The sequence below is a fragment of the Pleurodeles waltl genome, chromosome 1_1, assembly GCF_031143425.1.
Source record: "Pleurodeles waltl isolate 20211129_DDA chromosome 1_1, aPleWal1.hap1.20221129, whole genome shotgun sequence".
Taxonomy (NCBI): Eukaryota; Metazoa; Chordata; class Amphibia; order Caudata; family Salamandridae; genus Pleurodeles; species Pleurodeles waltl.
The window spans coordinates 358251150-358276676 of record NC_090436.1 but is presented as its reverse complement, the minus strand read 5'-3'; the positions used below and the strand labels follow the sequence as shown (position 1 = coordinate 358276676).

Below are 25527 nucleotides of genomic sequence, written 5' to 3'. Positions count from 1 at the left end.
ACAAGTGGGGCAGAATTTTTATCAGTATAGATGAGACAATGCTGGGTGGTAGTAATTTTGTGGATTTCTTAAGATTCCGAAAGGTTCTGGCACAAAAATGTGGAAAAAATGGGTGATTTCCAGCAAAGTTGGAGGTTTGCAGGGCACCATGGATAAGAAAATGGTGTGGGGTGCATGTGAAGCACACCACCCTGGACTCACCCAGATGTTTAGTTTTCAGATGTGTCTAGGTCTTGTGGATTTTTCTAAATGGCAGCGTCCCAAAGTCCAAAAAGTGCAGCCCTCACCATTCCAAGTGGGACAATTTTGAGAGTTGGCCAAGCTCTCACGGCCCAAATGTAAAACCATAACCCAAAATAATCAAATGTCCTCTTGCTTACCGTGGATGTTTTAGTGTGCAAGGGGAGAGCTGAAAGACTGTTACCCCCTTCAGTTGGAGTGGGGGCATAACCATGCCCATACTGGTTTGTAGCCACCACCACCACACTATTTTAATTTTTTTAAATTTCCATGGCATCTAGTAGACTTTCTGCCCCCCCCCCCCGGGGTGTGGATCGGGGGTAATTGCCCCACCTGCCCACTGGTGAGTAGAACAACTTTGGACCCATTTATTTGGGGTAGAGGTATGGCCATACCCCCACCCTCTTATTTTGGGGTAGATGGGCCTTCCAAAAATAGGCTGATCTGCCCTCAAGGGGGGGGCATATATGGCCGACAGTAATGTGCTCCCATGGGGCGTGACCCTTGCCCAAAGGGCTGCCCCCCCCCCAAACAAAACCCACACCAATCCCTGGTACCCAAGTGGTTTCTGCCTCCCCTGAGGGCAGATCGGCCTAATAGAAATAGGCCGATCTGCCCACACGGGGCAGAAATGGGCTAAAAACAATTTGCGCCCCCCCCCCCCAAGAGAGCGACCCTTGCCTAAGCGGTCACTCCCCTTTTCAATATAAATAAAGAAAATCCGTGGTGTCTAGTGGCTTCTGCCCCCCACCGGGGCCTAGTGAGAAAATTGCCCCCCGGGGAGCGACCCTTACCATAGGGATCGCTCCCCTTATCAATATATATATTTTTTTAAAACATCCCTGGTCCCTAATGGCTTCTCCCAGTCCTCCCCCCTCCCCCCGGGCGCAGATAAGCCTAATTAATGTAGGCCAATCTGCACCCGGGGGGGGGGGGGTAGAAAAGGCCTAATAAAACAAACTACCCCCGGGGAGTGACCCTTGCCTAAGGGGCCGCTCCCCTTATCAATTTATATAAAAAAATTAAAAAAACATCCCTGGTGCCTAATGGCTTCTGCCCCCCCCCCCCCCCGGCGGCAGAAATGGCCTTAAATAAAATGGCCTTTGCCCAAGGAGCCGCTCCCCTTATGACAATTAAACAAAAAAAAAAACCCTGGTGTCTAGTGGCTTCCTGCAGCACGATCGCAGCATGCCTCTCTGCCTCTCCTGCCCCTGTACAGAAGAGAAACTAATCAGTTTCTCCTTGGGTCATGGAAGTTGACCTCTGATGAGGTCAGTGCATTGACATCATCAGACATCACTAGGGGAATGGGGGGAATAATGGGGGCCCGGGGGGGGAAGGGGAAGCGATTCCCCTTACAGCCCTGCCCATGAGGCCCTCGGGGGAGCACCAGCGCTGCCCTCGAGGGCCTATACCAGGACGTAATGGTTATGTCCTTGGCGACTCAGCGCCTCGCCACCGGATGTAACCATTACGTCCGTGGCGGGGAAGGGGTTAAGCAGTGTAGTGTTTCTGGCTGCAGAAGATCTAATGGAGTGCAAACGATGTCCTTTAAAGACCAAGGCATACGTCTACGGGGTAAATGTACTGATGCTGAATGCTGGTGTCAAATTTCACGATATAGTCATTTCAGCATGCACAAAATGATGTGATTTCGAAGTTGATTGTTTCGATAAAGCTGATGACATTTATCACTAAAGCAAATCCCCAGAAGCGCGCCTTGGACATCATTTAGGGGTCGCATTGGCTTGCCCTTGCTACCCCTTGGCTCAGAGGCAGCGGATTAGACAGAGAGGAAAAATGGGACACATTTACCTTTGCTACCGGAATTGAATGAAACTGGCTGGGAGTCCTATGAGACTAATTTATTCATAAACTTTTGCTGCACACATCACCCAAGAATACAAATTGTTTGTTTCTCCTTAAAAGGGGTGGGGGAGCCGTGGGGTCACAGGATGATGGAAATCTGCTCTGAAATGTTTTTATTTTTTTTAAACACATCCCATCTTATGCTAATTAAATTATTTCTCCAAACTGTACTGCGTACGAAGGAGGAGAAAAATACAACAGAAACACAGTAGAAAAACACTTTGCCGGGAAATACACTAAACAAGCTTTTACTTTTAATGTATATTTATTATGAAAGCTGAATTCTAAATAGGAAAACAACATTTCGTGGCCTACTCGAAACGCCATGTACACAGAAAGTCTGTTTCCATCTCCGCGGCTGCTGGTTTGTTCCCTGTGGAGCAGGTGCATTTGTTACAAAATTGTAAACAAGGAATCTGTCAGCGGACGTATCGTGCTGTCTTGCAGTAGTCTTGTAACCTGGTTTTAATGAGGGAAGACCCAACCCAGACCAAAGGCTGTCTCTCTACAGCTCAGTCAGAGACAGACACAAGAGAGCAAGGAAGCAGTCGGCTTCCAACCTGCCAGATATCGCCCTAGTGTGCATACAGCTACTGCTCAGAGAGAGAGTTACAGCTGTCCCAGACTGGAAACCAGGTAAATAAACAGGCAAGTTCGATAGGGACATCTCAGGTCTACAGAACACTGGTAAATATTAACAATGTGTGGCTTGGAACCTCTGAGTTTTAATCATGTTTGGGCTCAATTACAGCTATACTATTGAAGCATGCCAGGGAGACTGCCTTAGTTTCTTTCTTACATTTCACTGATTTTACCCACAGCTGGGATTGGTGTTTTAGTTAATCTGTTCAATTCAATCCCATCCCACTGAGCCAAACCGAAACAGTAAGGATGCCACAAAAACCATGGCGGTAGGCAGGGTCATAATCCTGAAGGTGAGCAAGTGACAGCCGCTGGGCTGGAGAGTGAAGTCTCCAGCCCGGCGGTCATTACCACCGTGGCGGTCGGTGTGGTACATTGGCGGTTTGGCTTTAGCCAAACCGCCAATGTCATAATCCAGAGAAAAGTACCAGCAGCCTGTTGGCAGTATTTTCCTCCACATTAACGCCGACTGCAGGAGTCATTATGACCAGCTAAATACTCTGGAACAATGCTATTACTTACTATGCTACTAACAGTGATGCCCCATGATTCTAATGGAAGGACATGGACGCTTATACAAGTAGAAACTGGCAGCATTCCATTGCTTCTCCACATCAGGTGCAAAATCAATTAAAACTTGGTAAAACATTGTTAGACCATGTAGCACCTAATCATTTTCCCAAACTGTCTACCCCTTGTCATCGAAGGTACTCAATGTCTCTTTTACATTCCATATTTTTATATCCCAAATTCTTACCACCCACGGTCATCCTCCACCTCAGCTTCAATAGGCTCTTCTTCCGGAGTGTCCATTATAGCCTGATTAAGCTTTGATTTAAATGTATCCAGCAAAGCCAGAGTCTGGAAGGAAAACAATTTCTCGTTACAACATGAACAATCTATCAGATGGTTGAAAGTGTGCAGCAAACACAAGAGTGTAAAATTGTCTTGTAAGTTCAAGAATCAGCATTGCATTTTATAAGAAGTACAAATAAATAGTACATTAACAAATACAAGTATAAATCATATTGGCATAACAACAAACACTATCAAGGAGCTCAGGTTATGACAGTCCATACTGCGTTTGGCTGCTGCAGATCAGATACTGCAAGCATTACCTTTCCCCTCTTGAGTCCTTAAAACATTTATTGTATGTATATGTGTATGCATGTATGTACGTAACAATATTTTCAGCTTATTTTCCGGTTAACCTCTCCGGACTCAAACACTTCTGTGTTCACAAGGTGGGCATCCTGCTTTTTAATCAAGCAAAACAATTCGCCTTCTAAAAGTAGAGACCTTTTGCCTCTGTACAAATTATTCCCAGATACTCTCATGCAAACTAAACAACCACACTTCATTTCCGTATTACCCATGCAATAGAATATTTAAAAAATTCCTTTTCAACATGAGGTACTGTCTGCATTTAGCTATAAAATTATGTTTATTATTTAAGAGAAAACATTTGGTATTTCCTTACGAATTTGCAGTCTCCTTAACTTTTCATCACCACGAACATGCTAGTGTATTCCAAAGTCTGAGAAGGTATTTTATCTATATATGGCCTTTGTACTTTTAAGTTATTAGTAACCATCCGCTGCACACTGAATTACCATCTCTATCGATGGTTTAGATTTCTTCAATGCTTACTAAGACACCACAAATGTGCGCATCATGGCTGACCCAGGATCAAAGTTTACAATTAAGAAGTTCCCTGAGCACTGGGTACAGATTTTTTTAAAAACCATTTTTATTGAGAATTCGATGATGCAGCCTATTGCAGATAGCAGAGTAGCATCCATGTTTGCAGTTACATTTATAAAACCCTTCACATATAAAGCAGGATGTTCAAACAGAATTACAGAAGCAGAAGGTTCCTATCTTTCACATATAAGAATAACATAACAACTGATAAACTACCATGTAATTGGTCTAATGTATTGTTACGATGCTGGACAAAACACTGTCAGCAGACAAAGGTATTTTACAAGCGTTTTATTCTTGAATCAAACCTTCAGTGTCCCTCAGCGACCAGCCTCTGATCAGCCACCCAACAACTGGCTTTCTCAGAACGCTCGTCGCCTACGAAAGCAAACATTCCAACACGACAGAGACAAACTTGTGGAGCGCTCATGAGCCATAGTTACAGAACGCTCGTGAGCTTGCCCCATAACTAAACAGTGAGAAACTTACAGAATATAACACATCTCCCTTTTTTAATGACAGCAACAAAACAATTAATTCAAAACAAAATCATACAAATATTTCGGCTTGCTAATAACTCTTTTGGGAAGAAATCTCATAGGCGACTCATCTTGAACAGTATCCTGAACTTTATCTCGCCCACCATCCTGATTGTCTCACGCGGAGTATGATCCAGAACATTTTCCTGCTCAATAACATTAACATCATCTGTCACTACAGTCTCATAAAACATCATGTCATCCTAAAAATCATTCACTCTTCTCAGACTATTCCCATGACCTCCTGTACCCCAATCCTTTGACTGAAAACTTTGTGTAACAGCACATTTGTTCACACTTTTATTCACTCAGGCCACTTTCCTTTTACTCCATCACTTTCCATCTTCCACTTTAACCAAATGCTTGGATACATGAACCACTTTAGTTTCTTGAAAATATTTGGAACCTTTCACTTTGTAAGGTCTTCTTATCCTTACACAATCCCCAACCCTGAGATCTACATCTTTCACTTTCTTAATCTCATCACATCTATTCTTGGCCTTCACCTGCGAATCTACCACCTTGTGTCTTATAGATTCAAAATTGGGAATATTTTTGTCGGAATCAGATTCCTCAATTATCCACATAGGTGACAGCTTGTTAAACGAGTGTCTTCCCCTCAATCACGCAAAAGGATTTACTCCAGTCGTAGAATGAGGAGTGTTATGATAACACCAAATTCTGTCTCCAATCGCTTCCTGAACAGACCCACCAGCTTCAATAGCTAGTGGAATTGTTTCCTTCATCATTCGATTCACTCTCTCTACCATCCCATTCCCTTGAGGACTATAGAGCGCAGTTGTTAAATGTTTGATCCCTAGGTCGTTTTGAAATGTTTTCATGTGATGTGAGACAAATTGTACTCCATTATCTGTCACCACAAAAGCTGGAATGCCTTCAGATTGTAATTGTTTCTTTAAAAACGTAATCACACATGTAGTGTTTGGTTCCCTCAAAAACTCATACGACACCCATTTCGAATGATAGTCCACAACCACCAACATAAATCTCTTCCCTCCATTCAGTCCACCAACAGGTCCAATGAAATCCATCCCAATTTGCTCCCACGGTCTTGTGGGGAAATCCACTGGACACAGAGGAGTATTTCGTACTCTTATAGTCTTCTCAGCTCGTGAACATACACCACAACCATAAACCATAACTTCCACATTTGCATCCATACCAGGCCACCAATAATACAAATGCAATTTTTTCCTAGTGGCAGTAATTCCTACGTGCCCTTTGTGAGCTAGTTTGACCAACCCACCTCTTAGTTCAGATGGAGGAATCAATTTAGTGCCTCTCATAACCAAGTTCTTTTCCACACTTAATTTCTCTTTCACTTTGAAAAATGGTTTTAAATCCTCCATCACTTGAGCTTCTCTTGGTCACCAGTCTTAATGTAACCCTTTAAATTTGTTAGCACAGGATCATTTTCTACTTTGTTCTCCCAACACTCTCTTGAAATGACCCCATTCAATACTCACAAGACTATCAATCAAGCCAATCACCATCTCCCTTTCCTCTTCACCAGGACTAGAAGAGTCCTCACCCTCACTCATCAGCCATCTGGATAGAAAATCAACTCTACAATTTTCCCCACCATGGATGTGTTTCATTCTGAAATTGAAAACATAAATTTTAGACAACAATCGCACCAATCTGGGACTAGCACCGCTCATACCCTTGTCATTCCACAAATGCATTAAAGGTTTATGATCAGTGACCACTAGAAATTCTCTACCCCACAAATACGTGGAAAAATTATGAACCCCTCCCATACACAAGCCAAAGCTTACTTTTCAATTGTACTGTAATTTCTCTCATGACGAATGTCTGCGAGATGCCAATACCACCGTAGTTTCTTGTCCTTCATATAACTGAGTGAGTACTGCACCAATTCCCAAATTACTGGCATCCACCGTCACCACCGATGTAGCTTTGTCATTAAAAGGTTGCATAGTTGATGCTTCGATGATGACTTTCTTCAAAACACTGAACGCCTCCTCCAATTGTTCATCCTCCCATTCAAATTCAGCATTTTTCCTTAAAAGTTTCCAGAGTGGTTCACTTTGTAACGCGAAGTTTTGCACAAATCTGGAATAGTATTCACACAGACCCAGAAAAGATCTTAACTGATCTTTATTATCAGGCCGAGAATACTTCTCTATAGCATCTAAGAGGTCACTTTTGGGTCTAATTCCTTCTTCGCTTATCTTGTGACCCAAATATTCTACCTCTCTCAACATAAATTTGCACTTTTGTTTAGAAACCGTCATATCATGCTTCTCCAATATATCCAGCACTCTATCTAGTTTGTCTAAATGAGATTGCATTGTATCTGAGCATATCAGAATATCGTCCTGATACGTCAAACCACCATTCTCCTCACCAAAGAGTTGATACATTAATTTCTGAAAAACATGAGCCGCAGAGGCTAATCCAAATGGCATCCTCAAAAATCGAAATGCTCCAAACGGCGTATTAAATGCTGTTAAATCTCCAGATTCGTTAGTGAGTTCAACTTGATGATACGCAGCCCTCCTATCAATTGTGGAAAAATACTTCGTTCCACCAAGTTGGGCCAGCATGTCATGAATTCTTGGCAACGGAAAACAATCCACCCGGATATTCTTGTTCTTAAATCGACACAAAGTCTCAAGTCTCCTGACTTTTTAATGGCCACGAGAATGGGAGAAATCCATTATGAGGATTCAATTGGTTCAATGACCCCATCTACACACAATTGATTCAGGTTTTCTTCAAGCGTCTGTCTCATGCACAATGGAACATTTCTAACCCTGTGTATGACAGGAACAGAATTCGGCTTTAAAATGATTTTATGTTCAAATCCTTTGACAACTCCCAACTTATCCTTAAAAACTTCCTTGTGTTTAAGCAAAACATGTGTCAGAGTCAACATTTTCCTCACTCTCATTAACCAAAGAAATTGGATGGGTAGTACCAGGCCTGAGGACCATCCCAAACTGACCTTGGCCCTTCCACTCTAAAATATTGTATCCACGTTTAGCTACATACACCTTTGTATGAATGGATCTATTCTTATAATGTAACGTCTCCATGAAGTAACCATACAGTTCTATTTCCTGTCCCCCAAAAGCAATTGTGTGTATATCTGGAGGATTGAACTCCAAACAGTTCCATTTCTCCGGAAACAACTTATCTGAAATGATAGTTATAGGTGAGCCTGAATCAACAGTAACTCAAATGCACCAGTCACCCATTTTCACCTCGCACACTGGCTTTCCACCCCCATCAACCTTATCTGTGTTGGTGTCTACCATCTTAATCAACAATACAACCCAGTTATTGAATTCTTCCTCACTTATTCCTGAAGATATCTCCAGCACATCCGTACCACCAACCAACATTACCTTTGAGGGATTCTTACATACTCGTGCAAAATGTCCTACTCTTCTGCACTTTGAACAAGATTTACCAATCGCTGGGCAATTAGGAGCATTCGCCAAGTGATTTTTTGACCCAGATCTAAAGCACCACCACCCTTATCACCTTTGTTACCCTCAATCCTGTTATATGCTGTTGATTTCACTTTATACAAGACAGAATTGATACTCCCACAGGAAGACATTTTGCTTTTATATAACTCCTTTGAAGCCAACAATGACCTCTCTATTCCTCTAGCTATATCTAATGTCTCTGCTAACGTAGGATTTCTAGCACATAATAATCTCTCATGTACTTTGTGATCAAAACAGTTCACCACCAACTGATCCCTTAAATATTGTTCTACCGGACCTGCGAACTCCCATGAAGGGGCCAGAATTCTTAATTCTGCAATAAAGCCATCAATTGTTTCATGTTCAAGTTGTTTGCGAGTAAAGAACTTATGTCTCTCCACAATTATACTGGGTTCTTTCTCAAAATGTTTCTCTAATCTCTGAACTGCTTCACTGTACTCGTCCACTTCTGGACCTGAAATCAACTGCACCTCTGGCAAATGATCAAAAGTTCTTTGCCCCTCTGTGCCTAAACATTTGTACAACAAGGCTTTTTTTCTTGCAGCAGGAAAACCCATCCCATCAATTGCAATCAAGTAACTTTTAAACAATCTAAACCACTGACTCCACCTAGCTTTAGGCAAGCCTGGTTCATTCAAAAATGCACTTCGCAAATTTGCCATCTGCATGATTGAAATATGGACAAAGAACAATCTTTACATAAATATGCCTTCAAACAGGTAACTTCCCACCCAACTACAAATATACTAAATAGAAACTCATATTATACCAAAACTATAAACTAAAGTATGTATGGTAAATAATTTCAAAGATATATATATTAGCAACTCTACTTCACTTGATGCAGGAAACATTTACAACTGAGTTATTAAATGTCTTGAATTTGTAAATACTTCTTATTTTTTTCTTTTTTCCTTAATATTGTGTGTCCATTACTGCATCAACAAAGGTGTGCGCACAAAAAAAGTTGTGCGTATCACCAATGTAGAATTAGAAGTGCAGACAACACACAAAAAGAGGTGTGCGCATCACCGATGTAGAATTAGATGCGTAGACAACACTGTGTAGCATCCATATAGTAAAAGCCACACCAATCCGAGGCTAGAAAGTGCGCGCATCTCTGTGAAATAGTGTCAATATGTGAGTATCCTGTTGCAACTGTACAGCGATAGAGCGACTGCCCCTTTAAGTCTGATTCCAACCAGACCACGCGCCTGCCCCTTTAAATCCGGGAAAGCTCCAGGTCAAAGGCGACGTCAAACGTCAAATGTGAGCGCCATTAAAAATCCTTAGCTCCGAATCTGGACGCAACGGACACACTGGAGCAAGATTCAAAGATGCGCGTGCAGCAATGACAGAAATTACTCCAAATCTGTCCGCAACAAAACGTCCCAATGAATGTGCGTACCTCTTTGTCGAGACGCTAACCTGGAAAGTTTCAACAGTAGGTGCCTTCCAAATAACGAAGAATACGGACCGTTATAGACCATCCGAATGAAGGCCCCCTCTGCACTTGCTGAGGAACACTTGTAAGATTTGATGTAAGTTCAAAATTTCTTCCGCTCGTTGCTAATTTATGTTACGATGCTGGACAAAACCCTGCCAGCAGACGAAGGTATTTTACAAGCATTTTATTCTTGAGTCAAACCTTCAGTGTCCCTCAGCGATCAGCCTCTGATCAGCCACCCAACAACTGGCTTTCTCAGAACGCTCGTCGCCTACGAAAGCAAACATTTCAACCCAACAGAGCCAAACTGGCAGAGCGCTCATGAGCCATAGTTACAGAACGCTTGTGAGCTTGCCCTATAACTAAACAGTGAGAAACTTACAGAATATAACATATACCTAATGTGCGGATGTGAATATGTTCTGATCTGTGTCACAGCTTGGGTCCAAATTTGCATTATTATCCTAGCCTGGGAAGATATACTGGGTAGGGGCGTGCTCGCGTGTAACAACATGAAGTAAAGAAGGAGCAAACAAGCAATTGGTGCATCTCAGATGCCTTCCTGAGGGGCATCGGGTGCCAGTGGGTGTGTGTGTAAGTCTTGTAGTAATGTTTCCCAATCCTTTGCTATAGGATATTTCCGTAGGCCCCGAACTTCTTCACGTCTCAAGGCTACTGTCTCCGCCTGGCCCCATTTGAGTGGAGCCTCTGAGCATTGGGAACAGATGGTTTCAGTTTTAATTTACATTAGAAAAAGTCAAAAGCAATATGGTTAATTTTGCCATCCTTGTCTATCAAAGGTCAGAGCGTTAACTTGTTTTATTATCTAATAGATGATCACTCTTTTAAGATAGTAAGACTAAGAACTTAACTTCCCATCTAAATAAGGTTTGTCCCTAGTCTCTCAATGGCAATGGTATGTGTCACATTCAAGAGGAACAGGCGAGGAAGGCAACATAGGTGGGACTGTCCAGGCATCCATGCAGTCAGACATGCAGGCATGTCTAGAGTAACAATTTCACAACCTGAGACCCAGCCAGCATTGAGGATGTTGAAACAAACACTCCTCCTGCATCTAGAGGCCTGTTCACCCCCTGTAGCTAGCTCAAGGCTTGCGAAGAAAACAAGGTGTGAGGGAAATGAGGGTGGGTGAGAGAGAGAGAGAGAGAGAGAGAGAGAGAGAAAGGAAAGACTAGCTCCTGCAGGCTGGTTGATGGGAAACCCAGACTGGATTGCTATGGCACAGCACCTTTGACAAATATTCAAGGATCAGTATCATCCCACACAGAGAGAAAACACAATCAAGTGGGAATAGCAATACTTATATATAGTATGAAAGGTTCACATAATGGCTTAATCGGTGAAGAGGGCAGGAAGACTGTAATCATCCTCATTGCAGGACTTGTAACCCCTTTTGTTTTCATGACAAAACGTCACACATTTTTGTTAGCAGAATACAAGTCTAATTAGGGAGGACATGTGCTCGCCCGCAATTCTCCCTGCCCCTGTTATATACGCTATTACATAAACTGATACCACCATTTGTTATGATGACTGGTGGTAAGCCATGGACAAGGGCAACTTCTTATGAAGTGGTTGATGCCAACACGAGGGCTGTTGGAATATAAAAGGGGGGAAAAGTTTACACTCTTGGTGAGGTAGTCTACCACTGCCAATAATACTGAGTATCTTGCAGATAGAGGCAAATTTGTAACGAGACAATTGATAACTATGACCATGGACTACTGGAGCCTTTAACATTGTTATAGTAATCCTACTGGCTTCCTTTGAGTTTGAGCACATACTCAACATTGTTGCACATAATGGTCTATATCCTTTGTTATATTGTGCCTTCCAAACCTGACGTGTGATCAAGTCTCTAACACTGCCTATTCCTAGATGTCCAGTTACAGTGGAATCGTGCGCTCAATTTAGGGTAATCTACTGTAAACCATTATGATGAATTAACACTTTGTTGAGGTGCCAGATGATTCTTTTCTCTAATCGTTGTTGTGGACTTTCGCTAACCTTCCAGTTTCACTGACTGCTTGATAGCTCTGTGTTAGCTGGTGAAGAACGAGCTTGCATGAATTCACAGTGTCTCTTTTTGAAACACTAAAAGAGACTGAGGACTTCTGACAGCATTTGATTTACCATATCCACTTTCTGGTCTAAATGTATCTTATAACTGAACCTGGAGAAAAAAAGAGACCAGGTGGTGTTAATACATTTGATTGACTTCCACTGTCTCAAGTTTGTATGCCCTGTAAATGATGGTGATGCAATGTTGGACCATTTCCAAATAAGAACTTAGGTGCCCCAAAGTCTCCTTAATTGACAACAACTCTCTGTCACGGATAGTGTCATTTATTTTTGGAGAATTCTGAAATAATGGTATTGATTGCATCCTTTAAACTTTGGAAGGCTGATTCATGTGCAAGCCTCCAATAAAACTGAATAGCTTTGAGTCAAACAACACAATGTTCGAAAAGTCTTGAATAAAATGACAAGAAACAGGAGGATTGCTAGAAACACTGAATTTCATTGACAGTTCTGTGTGAGCCGGTGTCTGGCAGCTTTCACTTTTTTCATTCAGGTATAGCCCTTTATCAGAAAACTGGAATCCAAGAAACACCGTACCTCAATGATGCTTCCATACAGTTTGCAAATAAAGTGTTTGAGTAAACACCTCAACGCCTCTATTATGTTTCTAATATTCCTTTACTGTTTCAGAAAAAAAGAAAAAATTTAGATAGATGATGATGTATGTGTCTAACATGTCGCTGGAAATGCATTCAAAACATATTGATAATCAAATTGTGAATATCTGTTGTTGAAGAAGATTTTCCATGTCTGCCTGGTGTGTTTTTACCAAATTATTGGTACTTTTGAGATATCATTTTGAAAACACTGTGGCTGACTTGATCTGATCCAGCAAGACAGAGACAATTGGTGTAGGATATCTATTATGGGTCGTGACTGCATTTAGCTATCTATAGTACATAAAAGGCTGAAATTCTCCTGCAAATTTTAGAATACAAATATATATATCCTACTGGTGAGGTAGAGTGACAAATGAAACCTTTATGAAGATTTTCCTTGAGATAATTTAGATATACTACATCATCTTGTCCAGTTAATGGAGTGAATCTCCCATGTATAATATTTGCCCCAGGGATGTGATCAATTGGACAGTCATACAGGCAATGAGGAGGCACCCGATCAGTCCCCTTTTTACCAAATACATCTAGAAACACTCTAAAAGCTTACGGCACCATTTACTGACTTGTATTCTGTTGAGTAGCACAGCAGGTTAAAGGAAGGGCACAACTGGTAAACTAAAATGCGATCATCTAGTCATTCTAGTTAATTAATGTATTATTATTACTTGCATTTGTAAAGTGTAAAGGTGCCCTGGTACAGAGGATACTTAAATGAATCGATGTAGCAATCAAGCAATGAACAAGACTCCATCAGTAAAGATGAATAGATTCTCGATGGAATGGAATGTGAGGGGAAAAGAGTTTCACAACTGCTCTACTTGAACTGACAAAGTGCGTCTGCCCACCAGCACCTTCCTAAATTTAGGAATGTTAAGGAATTAACACCGGCAGAGTGCAACAAGTTATCAGGCATCTAGCATGAGAATCTTGTGTTAAAGAAATGCGGCCCTGACTGGTGTATTATTTTGTGAACAATCTACAAGGATGTAAATTTCACCCTTTTGAAACTGATAGTAAATGCAAGGTGAAGGTACAAAGCTAGCTTGTTAGAAGCCGTCTAGATGAAATGCAGTCATTTGAGCAAGTGATTTGGTGCACCTAGGTGCAGTGAATTACAGTAATCCAAACAACTTAATATGAAAGATTGAACTAAGGACAAAATTGACACTGAAAGGCAAGATTTTATGAAGAAGCCATATTAAAGTAAAACAGGTGGAAGAGAGCTTTTTTGCATGCATGGTAAGCGAGAGTTCTGTGTCCATTTGGCAATGAGGCAGATGGCCTGCCTATGAAGCAGCAAAGGATCTCACTTTTCATGTCACTAAATTTTGAAGAATTATAGCTCACCCATGTGCAAACGGACCGATCAACTGATGAGATGATTTGCTTGTAATCAACATAGTTCAAGAAATGAATTCCATGACTGCGTATCAGTTGTGCCAGAAACCTCAGGTATATGTTGAATAATGTTGGGCTTAGAGAGAAGCCCTGCAGAACCCCAAAGTCACCTATCTAGCTTTGAACTGGAACTGGATTCTGCCATCCAAAGAGGAGCTATACCAGTTAAGGGTGACACCCTGAAATCGAATTTCATGTAACCTTGACATCAGGATGTATCAAACACAGTGGACTGATCAAACAAATGTTCGCTGCCATTTTTAAGATCATCTAATGCAGCAACCAGAGCTGACTCAGTTCTGCGAGATGGACAAAACCTGGATTGATGTGGGATCTAGTAGATAAATACCTTCCAGAAAACTGGAGATTTTAAGTGTGTTAATATATTTCACGATGATTTTCACTTGAAAAGGTGAAAGGGACATGGGTCTAAAAATACTTGTTAATTAATTCATAAATAATGAATAACTGTGGGGTCCAATAACGTTTCTTTTTAACAACAGAACCACATAGCCCTTTTCCAATCGGAAGGGACTTTGTCAATAATGATTTATTACATAAAGCTTGAACTGTTAGAGATGTTTGCAAAGCCATGGAATTACTAGAACTACAGCAAATAGAGGGGTCCTGGACCCACTGAGCATCAACACATCCCCCATGGAACCTTTTAGAGGAACGTGTATAGCACAAAACCTACGACACTTCCTATTCTGGGTCACTCCATCCACCAGCACAGGTGAGTTGTGTACCAATACAATGTCTACAACCCCATGCCACACTGTCGGTTGATATAATGGATGGTGATGGTATTGCCTGACAGAATCAGAATGGTGGTCTCTGAGATGGAAAACAGAAATGCCTTCATAGAGGGGTGGATGTTCTTCAGCTCTAGCACAATTATGTGTTGAGGCTGCTCCGGCACAGATCAAAGACTCCACACCTTCACCTTGCAAAGAAGCACACTCCAAACCAGCAAGAAGGCATCCATAACAACAGTAAAATGTGCCTGCAGAGGGCTGAAAAGGTAATGCACAATAAGGTTGTGGACATCCATCTACAAGTGCAGTTCTGGGTGAACTGCTGGGCGGATCTGCACCAGAGCTGTGAGGCTTCTTTGAAGCTGGAGCTGCTGTGATCCAGGTACCATACCTGTGATCTGGAGTGAAGCACCAACAGAATGCATGAAGCTCTGATACCTAAGAGACATTATACCTGTAGAACCGGGAGTTGTGTCTGAGTCTAAACTCTCAGAATAATCTTGCGAATATCTGTGACCTCCATCCAAGGAGGAAAATAGGTCATGCCCAACACCACATTTAAAGGTTAAACCTTGTGTTTGAGTGCGATGAGACTTTTGAGCATTAAGAGTAAAGCTTTGACTTTGAACTGATACTACTGGGATTACATGGTGAACCTAATATAACATATGTAGGAGTGGAGAATTGTAACATGGGAAAAAGTGCCCTGAAGATTCAGGGATTCAAAGTGAACTCCGCATTCAGAGTCAGTATGTCTTGTTCATGGCCAGCATTTTGAACTTGTCCTGCTGGGTGAACAAGTTCAGAAGATGACACCTTTGTTCAGCAGGACAAAGACTTCTATCTTCAGAATTGAGACGTTTGCCAAAAAGCACCTTCTTGTGGATGGAGGGAACAGGAACGGGAGGGCATAGCCCTTATGGATTAGCTGGATTCATAGTGATTGCCTCCCATAGAGTGAAAAAATGGGAGACCCATCCCCCTAACAAAAAGTAAAGTGAAATTGTCTTGCTAGAGAGGATAGGAAAATCAGAGTGCTGAAGCTCTACTACGTTTGAAGCATTCTTGGCAGCAATTGGTCTTTTGCCTGAATGATTACGCGCCATTGAAAGGTACACTCATAAGAGTTACTTGGGCATCTTTTAACAGTGTTTGCTGTCAAAAGGTACCCCAGAGCAAAAACGTAAAGAACCCAGTTAAACCTAGGATAAAAACTGAAAACCTTCTGACGAAAAGGAATCCGGAACTGCAACAAACCAAGGTGGAGGGAACACAATTTCGAAGTGAATTTCAAAAGAAACCACAATTATATTGTAAACATGAAAAGCAAGGGGGGTATATAACCTTAGAAATAGGAGGGAAATAAGTGCTCAAGAGAGATACAGGTGATCAGATGAGTGCTCTTATTCTTCACAGGATCAGGGAGATTATTTATCAAGATATAGTCAATGATAAAGTCAAGAAATATATAGCTAAAAATAGGTGTCCTTTTCTACCCCAGGCCATGACAACATACATACCTATGTGTAAGGGAGAGGTGATAGTCAGGGATTGGGACCATCAAAGCAATCTCAAGAAGTTTCAGTCAAGAAGCAGGATGTCCCACAGAAAGGGAGGTCTAACAAAATGGAATAGGCAGTGACCATGCTGGACATGGCGGAAGAAATAAATACAGACCACTGGGAACTCAAATCCCACCTGCTTGGGGAGAAGATTAATGACTATAACAGAAACACCTGGTGACATCTGAATGAACTGGATTTAGTTTGTATAGTTCAGCTTCAGATTGAAGAGAATATTGAGTGAACAATCTCAATGACTGACTGATTCCTGTGACATAATACTTGAGGAATGCCTCCACAGTCACACCAGAAGCTTTGGTAGAACAGGACATTATAATGGGAGCATTTTCTTTGTTAGACCTCGATCCACTTATTGACTAGTATGCCACACAATGGTTATTACAATTGTCTCCTGCATTAAATCAAGCACAATGGGATAACGGTGTGCCACTACATGTGCTGCACAAGGGATGAACCACAGGTTCAAAGTCAATATCCAATAAAGCCAAAGGCTCGAAAAGATCTCAAAAGAATTGTGAATGAATTATTTTATGAAGAAATTGTCATCCCCTAATCTCACCCCCATTTACCCAATTTTTGAGCCTGATAAGTCTTGGAGAGCTGTATTAGAATATTATACTATCGGAATTTACACTTCTGTCGGAAAATATATGCAGTACAAATTGCACAGAGCACTGAGTTAATGATGCAATTAACAGTCCAAAAATACAAGATCACATTAGATACAGCCAATGGGATTTTTTTACACAACGTTCAGTGCAAAAAACATTATTTGACATTCCTTCTCGTTAGGAGGAATACAAACCTGGTTTATGCAATTGCCTCCAGGGTGTAAGAAGAGCTGTGGGGTATTCGAAGCAAGAATAATTGTATTGTTACTGAGTGTAATCTGATATGACAAGGATATATACAGAACCGTTGATAACTTGATAGAAAATTTGAAACAAATACAGTGCTGGGTGAAGCAGGTTATTAGCTGAATTTCAGGAGATCCAAAATATGCTTTTTGAATGTGAACGTTTTAGGATATGAATAGTGAAGAAAAAAGATCTGGACAAACGTGGTACACTTAGGCGTTTTACAGAAATACAGGAATTAATGGGATTGATTTTAGGAGAACAAGTTTACCACACTATGCAGAAAGGGCGATATTCTAGTATCAATTGATCACATTTATATTTACCAAATAGGACTGCAAAAACAAACACTTTATAGTTACAGACATGCTCACAATAACTGTACATTTGCAAACGTGAGATTTGCTAATCACGATAGTCCCTAATCAGTCAGGATACATCTATCACATTCAATGAAGGGCAAACCACTACTTATGAACCACACTTATAGAGCAGGGAGGAGATATGTGATCAAATAGAGAACATGCTCACTACTAGGCAAACTGCAGTCATTAAAGAATGATCAACAAACTAGGTAAATAAATTAATTGTAGTTCCTCCTATACCTTCTTTAGAAGCTGGAAAAAAGCAGGATTCCCAAATTCATCTGCATTGCACATGTACTGGCTGCAGGTCAGTTCAGGACAGATGTACACTTTGAATATGACACTACATTAAAACACAGAAATTGTTGCAGTATGGACAAATAATAATAACTAAAACCCTGCCTACAAAACAAGTGCATGAACGAATGAATATGAGGGATCACTATCAATGGGAACGGGCACAAAAAAGCAGTATTCCACAGCATATGCAACTGTGCAAGGGAGATCTGAAGGTTTGGAATTCAAAATCAAGCATATACATGTGAAGCCCTTACCTGACTCAACTTTGCAAAATGCTGAATAATTCAATGCACTCTTCTTAGCTTTGCAGAAAGCTGATAAATCAGTTTCTGTTCTGATAGTGTCTGATTCATTACTGATGGCTTGATTTAGATTTCGGCAGACAGGTTACTCATCACAATGGAGATAGATATTCTGTCCACCGAAATATAAATTCCATTATTCCCTATGGGATTTATATTTCTGTGGACGGGATATCAGTCACTGTTGTGACGAACTAACCTGTCTGCCGAAATCTAAATCAGGCCCTTAATGTACAAAGTGTGGTGGGATACAATGCTGATTTGAAACACTGGGAAAACTTTGATTATAAAGATCCACAGGGGAAGATGATGAACGCTAAATAGCTCTGAATTTGGATAGCAGTCCGAAAACAGATTCAATTGTTGGAGGTCCAGTTTACAGTGGCACATGAGATGTGAATCCGTTATGCCTTGTTACGTGTATTTGTAAAGTGCACTATCACCAACATGGGTTTCCTGGCACTGACATTAACAAACAAAACAAAATAAAATATGGAGTCACCAGGAGAGAGTTTCATGAGAGATGGTGCCTACTGGGAAGAGTTAGAAGATTACGTTTTAGAGACTATTCCAGTCCTCTACAGATTTTGTCTTGATTTAGACGACATCATGCCTCCTACTCTTGCTGATGAATGGGATAGAAACACTAGTACGAACCTACTACCAAAACTACAGGCACATGCTTCAATGTACAATGCTGATCCTCGTCTCGGTATGATGATTGGTGTATGCAGCTGTCAAATGCAACAAGAATTATATTTCAATATCAACATTGGGAACATTATCCAGTATCCAATTTTGGGGACTACACATGAATTTGGACCAAAATTGCCGTATTTCACAACCCCATTGAGAAATCAAAATGATGCTGAAACACATTTTTATAACCAGAATTCAAAAAGTCTCATGTGTGTGTTTCTTTCTAGACATAAAGGGATGCTTCCATTTAATCTCTTAAACGAATATACTGAAAAAGGTTTGATGATTTGAAATAAAACGATACCAACAAAATCTATATGGGTAGCTTAAGGTTGGCAACTTTGAGGGTCAAAAATCTTATTTCCTTCATGTTATTTTCCCTTAGTATTTTATATTTTTGAATGCTATTATCCAACAAACAAAATGTTCTGGTTTCGGTAACAGCAGTGAATTATTGTTGCATTCAATACCTAAACATAGTTATTCTAATGTTTCTAATTTAAAATGAAAGGAGCAGAGATTAACGATGAAATGCAATTAATAAATGGTACATAGACAAATGTTTTGGGAATTTGCAATCAAATGAATATTATCAAACATGTATTAATTGATTGCACAAGAGGGCCACAAATAAATGAAGTGGATCGTAGATGTAATGGAATACATGCTGTTGACACTTATGGTATGCATAAATTAAAGTTAAGATATTGATCACTCACAAGACGTTGAATAACAACACATGGAAACAGAAAGGGTTCAAAAGTAACAAAGAAACAAGAAAGACTTTACCACTGTTGCTGTAATGGCCATAACTTACAAACCTACAGCAGTAGCCCTTGAGAAAATCAGAGAAATAGAAACAGAAAGTATTCAATAAATATTTAAAGTAACATAATGATTTAGAAATTATAATGTCAAATTATATTCAGTTTCGGTAATGACTGACTGCTTTTTAAACTGTGAAAAACACATAAAAAAGTTATAAATATGAGCAGAAACTCTACAAAACTATATTTGTATTGGAAACTTCTTTGCAGGAATTGAAGCTGCACAGAGTTTCACGAAATCTAATTGATGATGTTTAGATATTTCAGCCTTATAATATAGTTAATTATCTGGAAATGAAAAGTAAGTGAAGATGTGCATACAGTTTTGTGTCAATACAGAAGTTTGAGTTGTTTCCTTATATTTCACATGAAAAATCATGTATTAAATGGATACTATATGGCTGTATTAAAATACACCTATTATTGTTTGACAACATTAAGGTTGTCTCCTAAAAAATGCTGGATGGTACACACAGCTGAGAAGTTCTTTTTTTAATTATATTTGGGAGATTCTGTGTTCAATGTACTGTTTGCTTAAAGAGCAACCTGTATATTTAACTGTGAAAGACTGTTCAAGCCCTTGAGAAACACCACTCATGTAAACAAATCAATCAATCAAGATTATGAAGCGCAGCTAATCACCTGATAGGGTATCCAGGTGCTTGCAGGTCCCGAAGGCTTATTTGAACAGCAACTCTTGAGGACTATTCAGAATGACAGACGTGAGGTGATGGGCCGGAGGTGCGTGGGGAGGCTGCAATGTTGGAGAAGGAGCGTCCTCCACTTCTGTTTCGGTAGATGCGGGTAGTGTGGGCAAGTGAAAGGGAGGCAGAGCGCAGTCTTCAACAGTTGGTGGAAGTTCAGGCAGTGGTTAATGTACGTGGGTCCTTGGTTGTGTAGAGCCTTATGTACATGGGTCAGCAGCTTGAATTGGCATCTCTTCTATATGGGGAACCAGTAGAGTTGCCTGATGTGGGGTGTGACGTAGGCTCGTCAGGTAAGGCAGAGGATGAATCTGGCTGCGGTGTTCTGTATGGTCTGAAGTCTCTGCAGGAGGTGTGCAGTGATTCCAACTTAGAGGGCGTTACCATAGTCCAGTAGGCTGGAGATGAGCGCCTGTGTCACAGTACGACTTGTGTGTAGGGGTAGCCACTTGAAGAGCTTATGTAGTGCGGTGAAAAGTGAAGAAGCAGGCAGAGGAGACATCGCTGATCTGTGATTTCATGGTGAGCTTGTCAATGATGATTCCGAGGTTTCTGGCGTGGTCTGAAAAAGTGGGTGCATGTCGTAGGTCTGATGGCAGCCAGGAGTCTTTTTAATTTTTGCTGCTGTTGCCAAAGATCAGTACTTCTGTTTTGTCAGTGTTCAGCTGCAGGCAGTTTTTCTTCACCCAGTCATTGACGCTTGTCATGCATCTGTGGAAGTTGGTTCCGGTGGTGAAGGGGTCGTTGGTGGTGGTAGAGGAGGATCAAAGCTGCTGTTTTTCCTTGGTCAATAAGGGTTTAGATGTCGTCGGTGGTTGCGATCAGGGCAGTTTCGGTGATGTGATTGCTGTGGAAGCCCGAGTGGGTAGTGTTGAGTAGCTGGTTCTGCTTCATGTATGTCATGAGTTGCTTGCTGACGATCTTTTACAGTACTTTTACAGTACCTTCACTGGCAATGGGAGCAGGAGATTGGCCGGTAGTTTTGGGGTTCGCTGGGGTCGGTGGAGGATTTTTTGAGTAGTGGCCTGACTTCAGCATGTTTCCAGGCATCGAGAAATGATGCAGTGGTGATAGAGCTGTTGAGCAGGGTGGTAAGTTCCTGGTCGATTCTTTGGTTTCCATGGTTGAAGATGTGGTGAGGGCATGGGTCTGCGGGAGGTCCTGACTGGATGGATTTCATAGTGGAGGTGATGTCCTTGGTGGAGAGGATGTTACAAGTGGTCAGTGGTTGGTTACAGTGATGACATAGCTGTTGAAGAAGTTCGTAGGTGTGGGTTTCAAGGTTCTGTATATGGTTGCGATCTTGTCTTTGAAGAAGAGCACGAGGTTGTCGCACAGCTCATGTGAGAGTGTGATGATGTTTTTGCTGGTAGCCGGGTGGAGAATTTCTTGACGATGTTGAAAAGTTCATTGGTGTTGTTGGTGCAGCAAGGGCTGTCTTCTTTTTTGCCCTCATTAGGCAGTGCTAGAGTTTGAGGGAGGTCTTCAAGGCTGCTTTATCAGAAGTGCCCTTGTGGATGTGCCATCTCCTCTTCAGCTGTTTGCAGTCTTGTTTCCCTGTTCTGAATTCTTGGGCGTACCAGCTGGATTTTTTGGAGGATTTTCTCTAGGTGTTGCTCTCCATGGGGATGATGCTGTTGGCGCAATTGGTGATCCATGTGTGGAAGTTTTTCACTCCCTGTTCGATGTTGGTGGTGGTAGGAGGGTTGGAAGAGTTGAGGGTGTCCGCCCAGCTGGTATCTGAGATTTTGTACCACCTCTGGGGATGGGGTGCTGGTCATCTTGGAGATGGAGGTGCGGGGGCTGTATTTGATAAAGGTGAAAATGAGGTCCAGCGTGTGGCCTGTGGAGTGTGTAGGGTCTTGTATGATCCGGGTCAATCCAAAGCTGCTCATACTGTTGAGGAGCTGTGCAGTGTTCTTGTCATTGGGGTCCTCAATGTGGAAATGTAGGTCACTGAGGAAGACATAGTTCTTGGAGTCTAAGGATAGGAGGGCAAAGAAGTCTGTTATGGTGTTGGAGCCCCAGCCTGGGGGCCGGTATGCAAGGGTGCCTCTGATGGTTGTTTTGCAGACTGTGTGGAGCTTGAAGTTGAGATATTCCATGGGGGTGGTGGTGGTGTTGTTGGAGGTGCTGGTGCACTGTATGGTCTCTTTGTGGATGAAGGCTGTTCCTCCTCCCGGCTTTTTGGTGCAGTCCTGTTGAGTGATTTTATATCCATCAGGGATTGCTGTGGCAATGTCTAGGGAGGATGTGGGGCTGAGCCATGGCTCGTGAGTAAGACAGTGTTGGGTGCAAAGGTGGCAATGAAGTCCCATAATTCTCTGGGACGCTAGCATAGTGAGCGTGTGTTAAGAAGGGCATGCGAGTTGTTGCTTTTGTTTAGGTGGTGTCTGTTGTGGGTTCGGGGTGGGTCTCGTCGGTGGGCTGGTGTGTGTGCTGTGGAAGGTGAAGTGGCAGTGAGTGCGGGTGAAGGGTCCTAATGTGGAGCATGGGTCGGTGCGGTGGCAGTGTTTTTTGCGGAATCCGGGGTAGAGGGTATAGAGCTCAGTGATGGTGTACCTTTGGGGGGAAGATTTGCCTTTGGCGTTCCATTGGCACAGTCACACTGCGGCCTGCATTAAGTAGGCCCTGGGGTGGGCATGGCTTCTGTTGGCGGGAAGAACAGTGAATGGGAAAAACTGGGCGAGAAACCCCAGCAGGAAAACTAAGGCAGCTGCAGTGTCACTGGATCAGTCTGGAACAAGCAGGAACTGTAAGCCACAGGGAAGTGGCAGGTTAGGTGTCCAGGTTCCTACTCCTATAATGAATGCAACCCAACAAATGCCTATAAACAGAAGTCAATGAGATTTTGGAAACAATGAAAAAATGGTGTATATATTATAAGGTTCACAGAACATTGCTTTTCATTCAAAAGTGGTAATACATAGTTAGTGACTATGAGTGATTCGAATAAGCATTGTGGTTATATGCTATACCCACCAACACAAGAAGTAGCAACCACACTTTGTTGACTAAATACTGAAAAGGTCTTGTATACAAATCTTGAGAAACTGGCAAGTATAATATCATTGACAATTAAAAAAATGTTTTAGTGCTTCAATCTGTGAGAGATTATTATGCATAACAAGTTACATATAGTGCAAATAAAAAAGCCAGTTATTACAACTGCATATAGGCCTTATTATATTCAACCACAAGAAACTATATTTCCAGCTTCAAACCCAACATTCATGATAACACACAAAAGCGTCAGTTAGAAATATTTTAGATAACAAAGGTCAGCCTCGCAAACAGTAGGGTACTTACTTTCCAACTTTTTCACAGGATTGGCTGCCATTTTAATAGTTGGTGTGATTACATTACTTGTAATACTGAGGTTACAGAAATGAAGAAATGCAGTGGGCTAAAGAAGGTAGAAGGTGCTGCAAGTATGGGCAAACTGATTGAAAAAATAGATGAGTCTTCAAAACATGCCTATGAAGTGCACATAACTAATGAAGAATTTCACAATTTCTCGTAAGAGAGTTGGCGTCCAATGGAACATGTGAAGGATGGAATTCAGTGCTCCCTTAATCCACTGAAGAATAATACCAATAAAGAATAATGGTCGGAACCACTGAATAACAGTTTAACTTGCTGTTCTTTTCTTTTTGCTCATTAAGCCAGTCCCTAATATCACACTACGGTACAATGTATAAATATAAAGATAGATGTAATAAATTATTATTGCTGTAGCAATTATAGAAAATCGCTAAAGCAGGGCCCAGGCTGGCCACATAAATACTATATGAACAAAAAATGCGCCTTTCCTGCTTGCCTCAACAATATATTAAAAAACGAAACGATCATGCACATATACTTCAAACCAACATTAAATGACAAAAATCATTCATCAATTTATATCTTGCATAAGGAAACCATAGAAAAGAAGCACTACAATTCAACCTCATAAATGTCTCTTATAATTTGGATGTCAAATCATTAGGCATGTGCCCTTCAACAACCTAACAAACCATAACTGCATGTGCTGCCACCAAAGTGAATACCCAACAGTGAATGCCAGAGATGCCATGTGATGACAAATTTGGGTACCAAAATTATAACAACAACATTCTGTACAGGTACCAGCCCAAAATATTCAGTTTGTAACAGTGGGAGGGTACAACCATCAAATCAACTGAAATCCCACTCTGACTGTACATTTGGACCAGGCATTGATGATAAAGAGTAGAAGGGACTCGGTCTTCTCACCCTCCCAAGTAGTGTTTAGGAAAATATACAATTCATCTTCCTTCATTCCATAACGTCGACATGTTTTAACCTATGCGCTCTAAAGGTCTTATGTACTTATCCTATAGAGTAACACAAAGCATTCTTCAATCTGGGGGTAAACAATTATTGCAAGTGGGCCCAGATTTAACCTTACTCGCTTCTCGTGTGGAGATCCAGAAGAACAGCTAAAAAAAAAAGAGTTGGGGTGATATTCAAATTAGTGGTACACAGTATGCGCATGCAAGTTTAAAATAACTATTCATATCAATGAGGTGTACCTCCACAGAGGATTCTGGTGGGTGACAGTCTGTACAGAATGCACTGTATTTGAAAAGCAGAGGGAGAAAGAGGCTTAGGCCCTCATTACGAGTGTGGCGGTCTCAAGACCGCCACACTTGCAAGGGCGGTCTGACTGCCCTATTATGACCGTGGTAGATGGGCCACGGTCCGACCGCCGGCACTGCCAGGTTGCCGCCTGTCGACAGCCTGGCGGTCTCGGCGGTCGCAATCCGCCGGGGCAGCGCCTGAGGATTATGAGTCCCCTTTCCGCCAGCCTTTGCATGGACAGCCCTGTCGCACATTTCACTGCCCAAATTACGGGCAGTGAAATGTGCGACGGGTGCTGTTGCACCCGACGCACCACAACATTGCTGCCGGCTCTATTACGAGCTGGCGTCAGTGCTGTGGTGAGTTTTCTGCTGGTCCAGCAGGCAAAAACACTGTTTTTGACGGCTGGCCCAGCGGAAAACTCCTAATATTGCAGGCAAAAGACCTCCATTACTGGCGGTCTTT

General features: G+C 41.7%; 1 protein-coding gene across 1 annotated transcript in view; it reads right to left on the bottom strand.

The window, feature by feature from the left end:
- Nucleotides 1-25527, bottom strand: part of CWC27 (CWC27 spliceosome associated cyclophilin) — a 998568-nt gene that overhangs the window by 157121 nt on the left and 815920 nt on the right. The window contains exon 13 of the mRNA XM_069222723.1: nucleotides 3509-3612. Coding sequence (XP_069078824.1) covers nucleotides 3509-3612 — 104 coding nt within the window. The remainder of the gene's footprint in view (nucleotides 1-3508; nucleotides 3613-25527) is intronic.